Source organism: Suricata suricatta, chromosome 17, assembly GCF_006229205.1.
Source record: "Suricata suricatta isolate VVHF042 chromosome 17, meerkat_22Aug2017_6uvM2_HiC, whole genome shotgun sequence".
In the NCBI taxonomy this organism is placed as follows: Eukaryota; Metazoa; Chordata; class Mammalia; order Carnivora; family Herpestidae; genus Suricata; species Suricata suricatta.
The window spans coordinates 29,002,313-29,020,014 of record NC_043716.1 but is presented as its reverse complement, the minus strand read 5'-3'; the positions used below and the strand labels follow the sequence as shown (position 1 = coordinate 29,020,014).

The 17,702-nt window shown below is 39.7% G+C and overlaps 2 protein-coding genes across 3 annotated transcripts in view; both read left to right on the top strand.

Moving 5' to 3' along the window:
- Window positions 1-17,702, top strand: part of PCTP (phosphatidylcholine transfer protein) — a 136,126-nt gene that overhangs the window by 52,243 nt on the left and 66,181 nt on the right. The gene's annotated exons all lie outside the window — the stretch shown is intronic.
- LOC115282517 (phosphatidylcholine transfer protein-like) lies at window positions 3,167-12,591 on the top strand. The gene is made up of 2 exons (XM_029928584.1): window positions 3,167-3,389; window positions 12,344-12,591. The coding sequence occupies exons 1-2, from the start codon at window positions 3,171-3,173 to the stop codon at window positions 12,389-12,391; spliced, it is 267 nt and encodes an 88-aa protein (XP_029784444.1). The 5' UTR covers window positions 3,167-3,170; the 3' UTR covers window positions 12,392-12,591.

Here is a 17,702-nt window from a genome sequence, read left to right as displayed (position 1 = left end):
CAAATCAAAACCACACTGAGATACCACCTCACGCCAGTCAGAGTGGCAAAAATGAACAAGAGACTATAGATGCTGGCGAGGGTGTGGAGAGATGGGCACATCCTACACTGTTGGTGGCAATGTAAACTGGTGCAGCCGCTCTGGAAAACAGTGTGGAGGTTTCTCTTAATGGATTTTTTATTAAATTTCATTCGATTTATAGTTTGGATTGATAGAAATAGTCTTTAAAATATTAAATATCCTAATCTACGAATAAGATATCACACAAGAGTAAGTACAGAAAAGATCTGTTCTCTAGGTGTTTTAAACAGAAAGGAATACAATGTAGGGGATTAATTGCTGGCTAGGTTCCTAGAATAAGTATGTATTTGTTTTGTTTGCTTAGTTTTCAAATATATGGGGGCAGGGATGGCTGTTTCTTTCTTTCTTTTTGTCATCAGAGAATGATATATATTCATCGGTGTTTGTTGAAAATATCCTCTGTGTCTTACAGGATCATCAATTTAATGAATGTTTAGAGTTTGCAAATAATATGGGTATTATAGTTATTGGGGATGGGGTTCTATAAATGTCCTTTAGATCAAGCATATGAATTTTTTTGTCTCCTTGATCAATCGATACCCTACAAAATAGCCTTAAGCTTTTCCACTGTGATTGTGAATTTGCTGATTTCTCCTTGTACTGATGATACTTTTTCCTTTACATATTTGAGATTATGTTGTGAAATAAATATAAATTTAAGCATTCAGAATTCCTAGAGTTCTGTCCTTTGTCATTATCCCATGAAATCCTATTTCTTTTTTTTGCCTTAAACTCTATTTTGTCTATTTTTAGAGCCACCCGAACTCCCTCTTGTTTAGGGTTTATTTGTGTATGTTTTCCATACCTTTACTCTACAATTTCTGTGTCATTATAGTTTAGTTATATCCCCTATAAATGCATATAGCTGGGTTTTCTCAAAATTTCTATTTTGAATAATTTTAAATGTGTAGAAAAGTTGAAGGACTAGAACAAAAAATATTCTTACTTTTCCTCTAAATTCATCAGTTGTTTATATTTTGTCACTTTTGCTTCTCTATTACACAATTTATAATAATATAAATATTACATGGTTTATTTTGTTGAACTCTTCGAATGTAAACTGCAGGTATCTTGCTACTTTACTCTTAAATTATTTATACTGTATTGCACATATTTTATCATATAAGTATACATAAAATATACACACGTATGCACATATATACACACATTTTATTAATTTAACATTTTATTGCTGAGTAATTCATTGATGGATATGTCACAGTGTGTTTTATCAATTCACTCATTGAAAGACATTTGGGATTTTTCCAGGCTTTGGCTATTACAAATGAAGCTGTTATGAACATTTGTGTATAAGTCTACATATGGACAATACTATTTATTTATTTATTTTTGCTGTTATATACTTAGGAATAGAATGGCTAGATTGTATAAGGCGTGTATGCTTAACTTCAAAGAAATGGTCAGTTTTCCAAAGTACTTTTATCATTTCCATTCCACCAGCAGTGTGTTAGAGTTCTGTTTCTTCCACATTCCTGCCAATCCTTTGGTCCATCTTGTTAGTTTTAGCCATTCTCATAGGTGCATAGTGGTACCTCACTATAATTTTATTTTAATTTATTGTTATTTATTTATTTAAAGTTTTTTAATTTAAGTAATCTCTACACACAACATGAGGCTGAAACTCATGACCCAGCCATCAAGGATTACATGTTCCTCCCATTCAGCCAGCCAGGGGCCCCCTTTCATTGTGATTTTAAATTACATTACCATACTGATAAATGATGCTGAGTATATTTTCATGTTTCTATTTCCCACCAGTGTATCTTTTTAGTGAAATGTTGGTTTAAATCCTTTACCCACGTTATGGTTTGTTTGTTTGTTTTCTTACTACCAGGTTTTGAGTATCCATTCCATTAAATTTCAACATGCACAGGGGACTAAAACTGATCAACATCTCTTGCCCGCTTTCTAAGTAAAATTCTGACCTCACTGTCCCCCATTAAGGTTTTTGCTCTTTAGAATTTGAGGTCCCCTTTGTTTTTGTCCATTTGTCTGTTTCTTCTCCACCTGTCCATCCCATCTCTAACCTCTTTGCCCTTCTTTGGGAACTCCAGTCAGGAATGTTTTACCTTCTCAATGCATCCTTCTTGTCTCTTTCTTATTCTTCACATTTTCCATTTCTTTCTTTTTTTTTTAATAATTTTATATGGTTTTTATTTATTTTTGAGAGAGAGAGAGAGAGAGAGACAGTGTGAGCAGGTGAGGGTCAGAGAGAGAGGGAGACACAGAATCTGAAGCAGGCTCTGGACTCTGAGCTATCAGCACAGAGCCCCGATACGGGGCTTGAACCTACGAACCATGAGATAATGACCTGAGCCGAAGCCGGACGCCCAACTGACTAAGCCACCCAGGGGCCCCACATTTTCCATTTCCTTTTCTCTCCATGTTGCTTTCTGGAAAATTGTATCATGGCCGACTTCTTAACCCTTTAATTCTATCGAATAGTTTTACTTCTCTTCTAATGTTCTAATTTTAATGACTAATGTATTTTTCACTTGCAGAGGTTGCTTTTTCATTTTCATTCATATTTTTTTTAGTGTCCTTTTTATGCCATGAGTCCCTTAGGCCTTCTGGTGAATCCCATGGACCCCTTCTTGGAATAATGTTTTTAAGTGCATAACAGAAAGAATAGAAATGACATTGGAACAGCATTCAGTTCTAGCATCTGATCCCTGAGATTTTCAGGCATTTCTGCTCTGTCCATCTCACCTCCCAAGTGTACCAATCCCCTCAGAGACTTTCCCTACCTTCTTCAGAGAAGGTAAAGGAGGGACACCCAAGCATATTTTGCTGGGGAGGAGGATGAGATGGGCTAAGGAAGGGTTTCTTAGATGACATTAGTTTCTTCCTTTTCCCTTCTGTCTACAGGCCTCCTCACTTTGCTAGCCCTTCAGTCTTCCTGGAGATCAAGTCCAGTGTTTTTCTGGTTTTACTTCTCTTCAGTCCTGGCCATCTCCTGTTCAGCCCCGCCCACCTCGCCTAGACTGCTCTTCTGTGGCCACGCCCCCCTAGGCTTCTTCCCCTTAAGTTCCACCAGCTCCCCCTCAAGCCTCTGTCCCCTGCCGATCATGCTGGACCACCCTCTGGGCCAGCCCCAGAAAGCACACCTGGTGGGTCCCTGGCTTTGCCCCACGGGCTGTGAAGAGATGGCTCAATCGGCCCATCACTTTTCTGAAAACCAGTTCCAGGAGGCCTGTGCAGAGCTTCAACAATGGGGGCCAGGAGGGGCCAACTGGGAGTTACTGGTGGAGATCCTGGGCTTCAGAGTCTACAGGCGCCAGGACCAGGTAGCGGCCCTCCCGCTGGAGGACCCTGTGCTGCAGCTTGGAAGGGCCAACCTCCCTGGGGGAGTGTGGGGTTGTGGCCACGGATGTGAGGGTGGGAGTTGGTCACCCGGAGCTGGGGTAGTGCCTAGGAGTAGCGTAGGGGTAGGGGTAGTGCCTGCAGCTGATTTTGCCCCCTGGGGTTGGGAGGTTATCTGAATTCAGTGGCAGGTCTGGCAGGTCTGCTAGTGCTAAAGGTAGGTCCGCGGAGTCTGAGCCCCATGCACTTGCGGGCTAGGGCTGTGGATCCCCGTCCTGGGTAGTTCCCACTGTTGTGTGTGTTGGTGGGGTGGGGAGAAGCCTAGGATTTGCCTACAGGTGGAAAGGAGACTGGACTGTTCAGAGACTGGATGTGCAGGGTGATAGTTGCTCGTGGAGCAATGTGGCTGGGAAGGGAGATAACTAGCATATCAGTCACTTCACTGGCTTGTTTCTTTTCGCGGTTGCCCTTGCCTTATAAGATACACTTAATAATTTAGTCTGAAGCTTTATGGAGAAGGTTAACCTAAAGGGTAGGAGGAATGGAGTTGGTAATTGAGCAATTCTCCAGGCGCTCCAGGAGGCCTTTGGAATCTGGGAGCTCTCCAGGTGGGGCGATTGCATTGCACCTGAGACCTTTCATCACTAGTGAGTGGTAATAGCTGATGGCACATAGGATAAGAAATGAAGAGAAATCAAGGTTTCCTGGCAGAGAACCAGAGTGGCATAGTGTTAGGGGAGGGAGGTACTCTGGAAGTGTGTAGCCGGGCCCCTGGGTATGACAAAGTGAACAAGGAGTTCACAGTGCAGTGCAGGCAGAATTAATTTCTGAGTGTAATTTCATTAGTTGCCTTGGTGCCAAGATGGACATGTTTTCAGACAAAATCCTTTATTCTTCTCTCTGACCATTCTGTTTTCCTTCCCAGCCATATCCAGGCATTGGCTAGGTTTTGCCAGTTCGAGTGCTCAGACATGTCTGATACCTGGCCCCCTTCCCTTCCCTTTTCTTTCCTTTCCTTTGTGGTTGGCACTTTGGATGGACCTCTCACCTGAATTGCAGAAGACCTCTGGCCTTCCACGTCTCTGATCCCTTCTGTCCTACACCTTATAGCCTGATTAGGCACCTGAGGGAGAGGCCGTGGTCTGACCACTCCCCTTTCAGTGGCACTGTTGACTGCAGGATTAACGCTAAGAATAACTAATACTAATACTGACCATTAGAGTAGCTCATGCATTGCTTGCTTTCTTATGCTGCAGGCACTGTTTAAGAATTTTGCGGGTATTGACATACTCAATCCTCATGTCAGCTTAAAAAAATTTTTTTAAACATTTATTCATTTTTGAGAGACAGACAGTGTAAGCTGGGGGAGGGCAGATAGAGAGGGAGACAAAGAATCTGACACAGGCTTCAGCCTCTGAGTTGTCAGCACAGAGACCGAGGTGGGGGTCAAACCCACAAACCTTGAAATCATGACCTGAGCCCAAGTTGGAAGCTTAACTGACTGAGCTCCCAGGCGCCCCCTCATGTTAATCTTAATGTATGGCACTGCGATGATCACCTTTTAACCTATATGAAAATGCAACTGTGGAAAGGTTAAGGTGATTGCTCAAGGTCTGAATTGGGATCAGAACTCACCTAGTTTCAGACCTGCGCCATGAACAGGCTCCTGCACCGCCTCTCTGAAAGAAGGCAAATGCTGCTGGGTAGACATCACAGATCTTTCTCAACTTACGATGGGTTTACATCCTGATAAACCCATCGTCAGCTGAAAATATCATAGGTCGAAAATGCATTTAATTCACCTCATCTACCGAACATCACAGCTCAGCCCAGCTGATCTTAACTGTGCTTAGAATGCTCTGATTAGCCTGCAGTTGGGCAAAATCATCCAACACAACTCCTATTTTATACTAAAGTGTTGAATATCATGTAATTTTTTGAATAATGTGCTGAAAGTGAAAACAGAATGATTATATGGGTGCAGGATAGTTGTAAGTGTATCAGGGGTTTACCCTGTGGCTCACTGCCCCTGCCCAGCATCAGAAGGTATGTATCACACAGCACTAGTCCAGGGAAATATAACAGAGCCAAATCAACTGCACTGAATGCATATTGTTTTTGTGCCTTGGTAAAGTCAAAAAATTATACGTTGTACTGTCATATGTCATTGATCCTTTATGCTGAACAAGTTTGGTTGCAACTTTTATTTCTAGCCTTCTTTCCCACAACTCCTCTGCACACCCCTCATCTTTTGGCCAACCTAGACTACTCCACTTTTTTACTCCAACAGGCCTGTGCTTTTATTCCTCTGAGGAGCTGAGACAGTGATTGGCTTTATATAGTGTATTGTTTCCTTTGCGTGCTGTTATGTAGCAGGATGTGGGTGGTACTCAGAATAGTTCCTATCCCTACTGACAATACTGTATATCTTATTTTAATCTGTTCTAGCGATAAGAGCAGTCATGGTGCTCCCAATACCTTCTCTAAGTCTAAAGGGCCATGGGATTCCAGTAGGTGTGCCCTCGAGCCTCAGCAGCAAGGATGGAAGGCCACTGCTCCATGGCCACTTGGTTCTCCATCTGTGTTAAAATGTCAAGAGGTTATTTGGGTCAGGGTGTGAGCCCTTTCCTAGAACTCTTCCTGGGTTCTAGCATTTCCAGCATTATTTGCTGCCTGGCCCACATTGCTAAAGCCTCATTTTCTTTCCAGATTGATTCCATGTTTTACCTTCTTCCCAGAAAAGAATTCCCTCTAATATACAGTTAGTATATCTTTCCATTGCTTTATGAAAAGTGAATTCACCTCGTCCCACACTTGGCACAGACCTGCACCTATCTGCCCCAAAGCCCTTTTCTGTCTTGTGGGCCAGTGGTGTTTAATCCACCCTGCCTGTGACCATTATATGTCTTTTCTTCCATCCACCCAAACCATTTTACTCACATATGGCCTTGGGTCCCCAGGTCCCTAACTGGGGGTCAGACCAGAAGACTCTAGCCCGTCTGTCAATCTTCATCTTTAAATTTTTTTTTATTATGTTTATTTATTGAGAGGGGTGGGGCAGAGAGAAGAGAGGGACACAGAATCCAGAGCAGGCTCCAAGCCCTGAGCTGTCAGCACAAAGCAGGACACAGGGCTGGAACCTACAAGCCATGAGATCATAACCTGAGCTGAAGTGGATGCTTAACTGACTGAGCCACCCAGGCACCCCTGATCTTTTTTTTTTAAGGCAATTATACTTATTTATTTTTGTTTCCTTTTTTAAAAAATTTATACATTCATTTATTGTTTTGAGCGTAATAGTTTGCTGAGAGATAATTCACATACCACCATACAGTTCACCCATTGAATATGTACAATTCAGTGATTTTTAGTCTATTCACAGAATTGTGTAGCAGACACCACCAAGTTAGAGCATTTTCATCACCAGAAAATACCCCCCCATGTCTTTTAGACGTTTGCCTACCTCCCACCCCTACCCCCTTCTGTCAGTCTTCATCTTGATTAATCTATTTGACCATTGCTGTGGGTGAGTCTAGGTGAGATTTCTTATTACAGTCTTTGCTTTCTGGCTTTTTAAATTCCAGCAACTGAGGTAAACAGAGTTGGACTTGTTTGTGGCCCTTTAAAGTTGAAGGGCCACCAGGGGGTCCCATTGATTCACCTATTTTAGATAGTGCTGCATTAAGGCTTTTGCCTCAATCCTATTAACATCTGCTTCATTCAACCTATTCATAACCATCTAAAGATTTCTACTCTGTTGAGATGAGTGCCTTGATTTCCCACTCTGTCCCCATTTTCTTTTTTCTTTCTTTTTTAATTCTCGAGTTAGTTAACCATACAGTATAGTCTTGGCTCCAGGAGTACATAGGATACCCAGTGCTCATCCCCAAGAAAAGTGCCCTTCTTTTTTTTTTTTTTAATTTTGTGATTTTTATCTATTTTTGAGAGATAGAGACAGTGCGAGCAGGGGAGGGTCAGAGAGAGAGGGAGACACAGAATCTGAAGCAGGCTCCAGGCTCTGAGCTAGCTGTCAGCACAGAGCCTGACACGGGGCTCGAACCCACGAACCATGAGACCATGACCTGAGCCGAAGTCAGATGCTTAACCGACTAAGCCACCCAGGAGCCTTGAAAAGTGCCCTCCTTAAGACCCATCACCCATTTAACAACCCCCCCATCAACGCTTCATTTTTTTTCTCTGTATTTAAGAGTCTCTTATGGTTTGCCTCTCTTTCTGTTTTTATCTTTTTTTCCCTTCCCTTCCCTTATGTTTATCTGTTAAGTTTCTTAAATTCCACATATGAGTGAAATCATGTTATTGTCTTTCTCTGTCTTATTTTGCTTAGCATAGTACCCTCTAGTTCTATTCACGTTGTTGCAGATTGCAAGATTTCATTCTTTATGATTGCCTAGTAATAATCCATTGTATATATACATCCCATCTTCTTTATGCATTCATCAGTTCATGGGCATTTGGACTCTTTCCTTAATTTGGCTATTGCTGATACTGCTGCTCTAAACACTGTGGTGCGTGTGTCCCTCTGAATCAGCCAGTATTTTTGTGTTTTGGATAAATTCCTAGTAGTGCAATTGCTCAGTTGTTTAGGGTAGTTGTGGTGTAAAATTTTGGGGGAACCTCCATACTGTTTTCTAGAGTGGCTGCATTGATTTGCATTCCCACCAATAGCGCAATAGGATTCCTCTTTCTCCACATCCTTGCCAACATCTGTTGTTTCCTAAATTATAAATTGTAGCTATTCTGACCAGTGTGAGGTGGTATCTCATTATGGTTTTGATTTGTATTTCCCTGATAATGAGTGATGTTGAGCATCTTCTCATGTGTCTGTTTGCTATCTGGATGTCCTCTTTGGAAAACTGTCTATTCATGTCTTCTGCCATTTCTTCACTGGATGATTTATTTTTTTGAGTGTTGAATTTGTAAGTTCTTTATAGATTTTATATACTAACTCTTCATTTGATATGTTGTTTGCAAATATCTTCCCCCATTCCATCAGTTTCCTTTTAGTTTTCTTGATTGTTTCCTTTGCTGTACAGAAGCTTTTTTATTTACTGGGATGAAGTCCCAATAGTTCATTTTTGCTTTTGTTTCCCTTGCCTCAGGAGTCATATCAAGTAAGAAGTTGCTGTGGCTGAGGTCAAAGAGGTTACTGCTTGTTTTCTCCCATAAAAATTTGATGGTTTCCTGCCTCATTTTTAGGTCTTTCATCCATTTTGAGTTTGTTTTTTTGTATGGTGTAAGAAAATGTGCCCAGTTTCATTCTTCTGCATGTTGCTGTCCAGTTCTCCTAGCACCATTTGCTAAAGAGACTTTTTTCCTTTGGATACTCTTTTCCTGTTTTGTCGAAGATTAGTTGGCTATATGTTTGTGGGTTCATTTCTGGGTTCTCTAGTCTGTTACTTTGATATATGTGTCTGTTTTTGTGCCAGTACTATACTGTCTTGATGATTACAACACTGCAGTATAGGCTAAAGTCCGGGATTGTGATGCCTCCACTTTTGGTTTTCTTTTTTAACCAAATAGGGTCTTTTGTGGTTCCATACAAATTTTAGGATTGTTTATTCTAGCTCTATGAAGAATACTGGTGCTATTTTGACAGGGATTGCATCGAATATGTAGACTGCTTTGGGCAGTATCAACAGTTTAACCGTATTTGTCCTTCTAATCCATGAGCATGGAATGTTGTTTGATTTCTTTGTGTCCTCTTCATTTTCTTCCATAAGCTTTGTGTAATTTTCAGTGTACAGATCTTTTATCTATTTGGTTATTTTTATTCCTGCGTATTTTATGGTTTTTGGTGTCATTGTAAATGGGATTGATTCCTTGATACCTCTTTCTGTTCATCATGGGTATAAAGAAATGTGGCTGATTTCTCTACATGGATTTTATAGCTTGTGACTGCTGAATTCATATATCAGCTCTAGCAGTTTTTTGGTGGAGTCCTTCTGGTTTTCCATGTAGAGTATCATGTCATCTGAGAAGAGTAAAAGTTTGACTTCTTCTTTGCCAGTTTGGATGCCTTTTATTTCTTTGTGTTGTCTGATTGCTGATGTTAGGACCTCCAACACTATGTTACACAACAGGGAGTGGACATCCCTGTTGGGTTCCTGATCTCAGGGAGAAAGCTGTCAGTTTTTCCCCCTTGAGGATGATATTAGCTGTAGGCTTTTCATATATGGCTTTTATGACATGAAGGTATGTTCCTTCTGTCCTTTCTTGAGGGTTTTTTTTATTAAGGAAAGGATGCTGTATTTTGTCAGATGCCTTTTCTGAATCTGTTGACAGGATAATATGATTCTTACCCTTTCTTCTATTAATATGGTGTATCACAGTGATTGATTTGTGAATATTAAACCAGCCCTGAAGCCCAGAAATGAATTCCACTTAATCATGGTGACTAATTCTTTCAACATACTGTTGAATTTGATGTACGAGTATCTTGTTGAGAATTTTTGCATCCAATCAGGATATTGGCCTATAATTCTCTTTTTTAGTGGGGTCTTTGTCTGGTTTTGGAATCAAGTCTTCATAGAATGAGAAGAGTTTGAGAAGACTAGGTATTAACTATTTTTTAAATGTCTGGTAGAATTCCCTTGGAAGCCATCTGGCCTTGGACTCTTATTTGTTGGGAGATTTTTGATTATGGATTCAATTTCTTCACTGGTTATGGCTCAAATGTTCTATTTCCTCACGGTTGAGTTTTGGTAATGTGTGAGTGTCTAGGAACTTGTCCGTTTCTCCCAGATTGTCCAGTTTGTTGGCATATAATTCTTTAATAATTGTATTTCTTTGGTTTTGGTTGTGATCTCTCCTCTTTCATTTGTGATTTTATTTGGGTCCTCTTTTTGAGAAGTCTGGCTGGGGTTTATGAATTTTGTTTATTCTTTCACAAAACCGGGTCTTAGATTCATTTTTCTGTTCTAGCTTTTTGAATTCTATATTATTTATTTCTACTCCAATCTTTATTATTTCTTCTGCTGGCTTTGGGCTTATTTGCTGTTGCATTTCCAGCTTCTTTAGATATAAGGTTAGATTGTGTATTTGGGACCTTTCTTGCTTCTTGAAATAGACCTGAATTGCAATGTATTTTCCTCTTAGGACGGCCTTTGCTTAATCCCAAAGCATTTGGACTGTTATGTTTTCATTTCATTTCCTTCCATGTATTTTTCAATTATTCTTTAAATTCCTGGTTAACCCATTCATTCTTTAGTAGGATATTCTTTAATCTCCATGTATTTGTGGAGTTTCCAATTTTTTTCTTGTGGTTGGTTCAAGTTTCATAGCATTGTGATATGAAAATATGGATGGTATGATCTCAGTTTTTTAAATTGTTTTTTTTTAATGTTTATTTATTTTTGAGAGAGACAGAGTGCATGTGGGGGAGGGGCAGAGAGAGGGAGTCAGATCTGCAGATAGATTTCCTGGGTGTTCCAAGTGATCTGACCTCAATACAGCTGTGTATGGTATGAGGACACCTAGTCCCCCTACTTTTCTGCCATCTTAACCCAAACTCCCCATTTTCTTATTAATTTCTCTAATTTTTCTTGGCATCTGTAAGACCATTAAAGTGATACAAAGTAATCTGAGAATCTAATTCTTGGGTTGCTCAAGTTAGAGGCAGTAAAGGTTACACATCGTGCCCATGCAAAAGGGACCCTTTGTTTCAAAGATTTACCATGCTTTGGGTAAGAAGCATATTTCATTGGTGAATATCTCCATCATGATAAAGCCAGTCCAACATGACTTGCATGTAAAGCATACTAGTGGCTTCCTGGGGTGGGGCCCACTAGAAATTGTTATGATAGGAACAATCAGACAGCCACCCTTCTCAGGGTAAACAGATTTTGCAGGGGCTTTTATCCACTCTACCCGGTTGACTATTCCCTTGGGAACAACCTGCTATGTGTCTGGATCATGTGTAGCCATTTATGTTGATCCATCATGAACTGTGATCTATTATTGCATGTTGTGAAAAGATTGAAGTGTAGGGGCATTTTAGTTATCTGGTGTAGCAAATAAATTCTATTTTAAAATTTAAAAAAAGATTGTAGGTTTTTTTTTCCTGTAAGCAAATAATTTTGAATCATTCTTGGACAGATGGCCACTTTTGAAAGACAATATTTTGATACTCTTTCTTTTTCTATTAAATCACAGAAGTTTTTGACTTTGAAAGTTTCTTTGAAACCATTCTGTCCAATGCCATCATCTTTTCTATTCTCTTCTCTTTTTATTTACTTTCTTTGCTTTCTGTTTTTTCCTCTCTTCTTTTTTTCCCTCCCCAGGTTGTAATGTTAATAACTTACCCTTACATGGTGATTTAATTTACAGAATGCTGTCACACTTAAGTTTCCCTTACCCTGTAAACAAATCTGGAAGAGGGTGTTTGGATGGCTCAGTAAGCTAAGGGTCTGATTTCAGCTCAGGTCATAATCTCACAGCTCATGAGTTCAAGCCCAGCGTTGGGTTCTCTGCTGACAGCTCAGAGCCTGGAGTCCTGCTTCAGATCTGTGTCTCCCTCTCTCTCCACCCCTTCCCTTCTCAAGCTGGCTCTCTCTCTCTTTCAAAAAAAAAAACATTAAAAAATCAGAAAAATAGGTAGGGACAGACTTATTTTCCTGTTTCATAGATGGAAATAAGACTCCGGGTTTTTAAGGGAGCTACACAAGACCTCATAACTAGACATGAACCAGCCAGTTTAATAATCTTGGCACCAAATATACAGCTTGCTCGCAGGCAAGAATTACTTTTTCTTTCTGGAAAGAAAGACTAGCCCAGAACTGCCACATAGTATTGTGGGAAGAACATGGGTTTTGGAGGCAGACAGTCCTGGGTTAAAATATCCATTCTGCCTACCATCATCTATTTTTTTTCACTCAGAGGATATTCATCAAGTGCCTCCCATGTGTTACTTCCCTCACAGGCACTGGGGATAAACAATGAACAGGAAGATGCACCACTGTCCCAATGAATGAGTCCTTGAACAATGAATGACATTCACTGATGAGAATAAGAAGAAACCCATATGTAATGAAATGTTGGGTGAAATATGCTATGAAGACAATAAAGTGGGGGAAAGAGATAGATGGTGTGGCAATGTTGGCCAGGGGTGATGTGATGTGTTTTAATCCCAGATTCAAGTGATCTGGGTGGGGCTGGGGGAGTCCTTTGAAAAACCACCTTTTTGTCATTGGGGTTGATCATTCTTTTCTCTCTATTTCATGTATGTTTGAAATACTTCATAATGAAATGGTTTGTTGTTACTGTTTTTGTTTTTAATGTTAAAGCTTTCCATGAGACTCAAATGGACTTGCTGGGGTTTAAATCACTGCAGTAGAGGGAACACTGAGGGCTAAGTCCCAGAGTCAGGCTAAGCTTGCATTGTTTTCCAGGAAGAGCCAGAAAGATACAGGACTGGGATGAAACTAGTGTTGGAGAGTAGCCAGGGGCCAGGCCCCACTTACTAGCTAGTTATCTTTTCATCTTGAAATCTCAGCTTCCTCATTTTCAAAATAAGGATAATTTTACCTTTCAGAATTGTTGATCTCTCAAATATCAAATGAAATGAAATATGATTCTCCAAGTTGAGCATGCATCAGATTCACCCACAGGGTTTGTTAAATTTGAGAAACAAGACCCCGTTCCCAGTTTCTGATTCAGTGGATTGGTGTGGGGAATGAAAGTTTGCATTGTATTTCTTTTTTCTTCTTTTTGTTTGTGTTTCATTTCTAACCAGTTGCCAAATGAGGCTGTGCTAGGGGGTTGTGGGTGTTTGTGTGTGTGTGGGGGGGGTGGGTTCTGACATTGACAGGAGGGAAGTGCCATAGGGAAGCAGAGGAAACTGAAAGGTAAGAGTGAGAAAAAAGAATGTCTTAAGACAAAAGCAATGTTCTTTTGAAGACTTACTATTCCTGATTTCTAAGTGAGTGGCCACTTGAGAGTGAAATGATGCCAGGGGACACTGTGACAGGCCTGCAGAGTGTGAAATCAGTGAGCAGAGCTTTGCATCCTCACTTTAGACCAAGTAAATGGTGGTCTGAGCTGATCTGGTTAACTGCTTGACTCCTTAACATTTTATTATTTTTATTTGTTTATTTATTTTTTAGTTGGAAATTTAATTTATTTTCTATTTAATTCAAAATTTTAATATATATATACATATTTTTATTTTTTTATTTTTTATTTTTTATAATAGTTTATTGTCAAATTAGTTTCCATATAACACCCAGTGCTTCTCCCCACAAGTGCCCCCCACCGTGACCATCCCCCCTCCCCCTCCCCCTTCAGTCCTTGGTTCCTCTCCAGTATTCAGTAGTCTCCCTTGTGAGGGACACAGATCAAGGGAGACTGCTTAACATTTTAAAATCTGCATGTCTGCCACTGGGAGCAGGGACTGCCTGCAGTGCGCCTTTGTCCTTTAATAGGTCTTCCAGTCAAGGAGTTTGCTCAGGAGCTGAATGCTCTTTTCCAGGGACTGTTCTTTTCTATGCTGTGTACCTACTGAAATACAAAAAGCCTGGTATTCCTAGGAAGTTTGTGTTTAGATTGCAAGATTCATGTAAAATTCACTGTTGCTTTTGGTAGCAAGTAACAGAAAAGTGTAGTAACAGTGATTCACAGAGGGTTTTATTTTTCTCACTTAATATCTAGGACAGAGGTTAATAGTTGCTGGTACTGGTTTGACTGATCAATTATGCCAGTAAAACACCGAGTCTTCATGTTTGTTACCCCTTCATTACAAAATAGCTGCTGCAGCTCTGAACATCCATATTCACACCTATGTAGGAGACCAGGAAAGTTATTTGCTGTGTGCACTGCCACAGAGGTTCTCTTAACAAGAAAGAAGGTACTATGGGCGATGCCAAATCTTTTTTTTCTTCTGGCCATTGTATTTTATACAAGGTATTTCCTGATTCTCTTCCACTGAATAATTTTTTTTATTTTATTTATAAATGGAGCATTAGAAATGTATACACTATGTTTTACATCATGACAAAGAAATGGAGACATTTTTAGAAATGGTTTTTTAGGGGTGTCTGGGTGGCTAGTTGGTTAAGCATCTGACTCTTGATCTATGCTCAGGTCGTGGTCTGAGGATTGTGAGTTCAAGACCCATGTTGGGCTTCACTTGGGTGAGGAGCCAACATAAAAAATAAAGTTTTCTGGAGGAGCTTCAGGAAAGCCAAGAACCTCTTGAGGAAACTTATTTGGAATCATTTACTGAAGTATTAGTAATCTTAGAAATATAGGAGGAGTGTATACTTCTAATTTTAAGGAGATCTTACACATCAGTAATAAAACCGTTGCCCAAAGAAAGCTAAGTTTTATGTCTTTTCCTATCAAATTGTTTTTACAAACGATGGTGCCCAATCCTGATGAGATGCTCCTGTGCTATTGGTAAGAGTACACATTGGTACCAATTCTTAAAGCCTTATAAAAAGCATAAAGAACCTTTACTAAAATCTATCTCTGAGGAAGCTTTCTTAATGAAAAAATTGAAATTATGGACCAAGTTGGTCCATATGAAATAATAGATTATTCCGGCAATATTTACATTTTTAACAATATTTGCAAAAAATGACAAGACTAACTAAATTAGGTGATCTCACCATAGCTTGTTAAAAATAAGAGTGCAGTTGTTTAAACCATAATATTTCCATTTTGTAACATATAGATGTGTTTATGTACTTAAAAGAAATATGTCACATTAAAAAATAAAAAAAAAACGGGGGTGCCTGCGTGGCTCAGTTGGTTAAGTATCTCACTTAGGCTCGGGTCATGATCTCACATTTTATGGGTTCGAGCCCCGCATCAGGCTCTGTACTGACAGCTCAGAACCTGGAGCCTGCTTCAGATTTCCTGTCTTCCTCTCTCTGCCCCTCCCCTGCTTGTGCTCTGTTTCTTTCTCTCTCTCAAAAATAAATAAACATTAAAAAAATTCTAAAAACCCAGAAATGTGTACAATATTACCAAAAGATATTTGAGGATTATGAGGTTACATGCCATTTTTTCCTTATTTTTTGGCATTTTCCAATTTTCCTATAATGAATATTATTTCTACAATTATAAAAGTTTCAGTTTATTTTTTAAAGGAAAATATAAACGTGAGTATGTTTGCTGAAATCCTCATTAGAAAAAAAGAATAGGCAAAAAAGTGCTTTAATCCAAGAAGTTTGGTGGGCTGTTCATTACTTGAAAAGTAGATAGATGAGGAAAGTGTTACCCAGCATTTTGTTCCTTTGGGGTCCTGGTATTTTTCACTTCTGCCAAGAAGGGAGTGTTAAATGGAAGTTGTAACAATATTTTATTCTTCTGTATTCACATAAATTACATCATTTTATTTTTCTCTTTCTAAGAGGGCTTTCTGTTTTTATTTTCTGTGATATGTATAGGACTGAGGTCGCTAAGGACAGTAGCTAAATTCAGAAGGTAAAGGGAACCAGTTTAAGGAAACAGTTTGTCTTCGTTTATCCAGATAACCAAAGTTAACTCATGTTAACTTGTAACCAAAGCTGAGATCATTATCTCAGTGCATAATTATCCCTTTTGCTCAGTATGTACAGAAAATGGGGCCCCAGGATGCCTGAACAGGGAACTACTTGTCTGTCTTCCAAGGTTGATTAATAAATGTTTGAGTATCCTCACTCTTCTCCCCATCTGTGTGAGGGGAGGGCACAGGAGGAAGAAGGTGTTTCTCCTGACGTTTTTCCTTCTTTCGGGATATTCACGGCACAGCACATGAAGTGTTCAGATCTACTAGTTTGTCATTTGCTTGTTGGAAACCCTTGGTATAAAGTCACATACCTTTAGAGGTGGAAGAGCTTTATGAATTCCATTTCAACTGCATCTTCCATTTCTTACCAGGTACTTTAACAGATAGATGAGATTCCTATGTTTTTCCCTGGGTTATGCCCCCTGAGCCAGGAACCCCTAGTAGTCTCAAGATCTCAAAAAGATTCACCATGTTTACCTCTTGACTTCACATAAGTCCTTGGCATGGTGTTAATAAGAAGATAGCTATATTCATGTTCAATTAGCCAATAACATTGCTTTCACAAATGGAAGAATGTGTCATTCTAAAAGCATTTTTTTTGTTTGATTATTTTGCTTTTGCATGGAAATTAATTGAAAATCCTTTGATGTGCTCTTTTTTAACTTATTTATTTTGAGAGACAGAGACAGAGAGAGAGAGAGAGAGAGAGAGAGAGAGAGAGAGAGAAAGAAAGAGAGAGAAGAAAGTGCAAGTACATGGGAGCAGGGGAGGGGCAGAGAGAGAAGGGTGGAGAAAGAATCCCAAGGAGGCTCCGCAGGTCAGTGCATAGCCCAACATGGGGCTCAAACTCAAGAACCAAAATTGTGACCTGACTGAAAATCAAGAATCAGATGCTTAAGTGACAGCCACCCAGGTGTCCTTGTTTAATCTTAACACTCTAGCCATTAGGCAAGGGGAGAGCCAGGGATTGTTTGTTGTCATTGTAGAAAAAGTGAAATGTGTAGCATGGCCAACTCCAACCCAGAACTCTCACAGACAAGGAAGGATATGGCCTAACGAGGGTAGGGTGGGGGTGGGGGGGGGGAAACTTTGTACTTTGGAATTTAGAAATGGTCTTTTTTTGAATAAAGGGGACCAATGTGAGTTGAAATTGCTCTTTCCTCTTTTATATACATATTCTATAAATTAAAAAATTGTTGAAAAATTCTGTCTTGGCATTGATAAAAACAATGTGTGGGTTTCATTATGCCCTGTGGATATCTAAAATAGTAACCTGTCCCCTGAATACTAGCTGTGTAAATGACACTCCCATTTGGAGGTTTAATAAACATCTCAAACTCAAAAGTAGAACTCTTGATTTCCTCACAGCCCACATATCACCTCTTTTCAATTTCTCCATCTTAGAGCATGGAGTTCTCATTTACCTTGTTTTTCAAGCAGAGGTTCTAAGATGTAATTCTTTGCTTTTTCTCCCCCCCAGAGAATCTGTCAGCACGAAGTGCTGACATTACTTCCAAATATATCCCTAAGTCATTGGCTTCTCTCAATCAATATTGTCACCGCCTTGTTCATATCACTATTATCTCTTAACTGGACCATTGGTCTGGTCTTCAAACCCCTCTCCTTGTTTCCTTATGATCTATTTTCTACCAAGCATCAAGAATCATCTTTTTATTTAGTATTTCCCTGTTTAAAGTCACTCATTGGGTTTACTTAAGAGTTAGAACAAATCCCTTACCTCTCAACCTGGTTTACAAAGCCCTTTGCAGTCTGGCCCCCACTACCTCTT

Coding starts and splice junctions, on each gene's coding strand:
- LOC115282517 (XM_029928584.1), top strand. CDS start 3,171: ATGCTGGACCACCCTCTGGGCCAGCCCCAGAAAGCACACCTGGTGGGT. Junction 3,390..12,343: donor TCTACAGGCGCCAGGACCAG/GTAGCGGCCCTC, acceptor CTTCCCTCACAG/GCACTGGGGATAAACAATGA.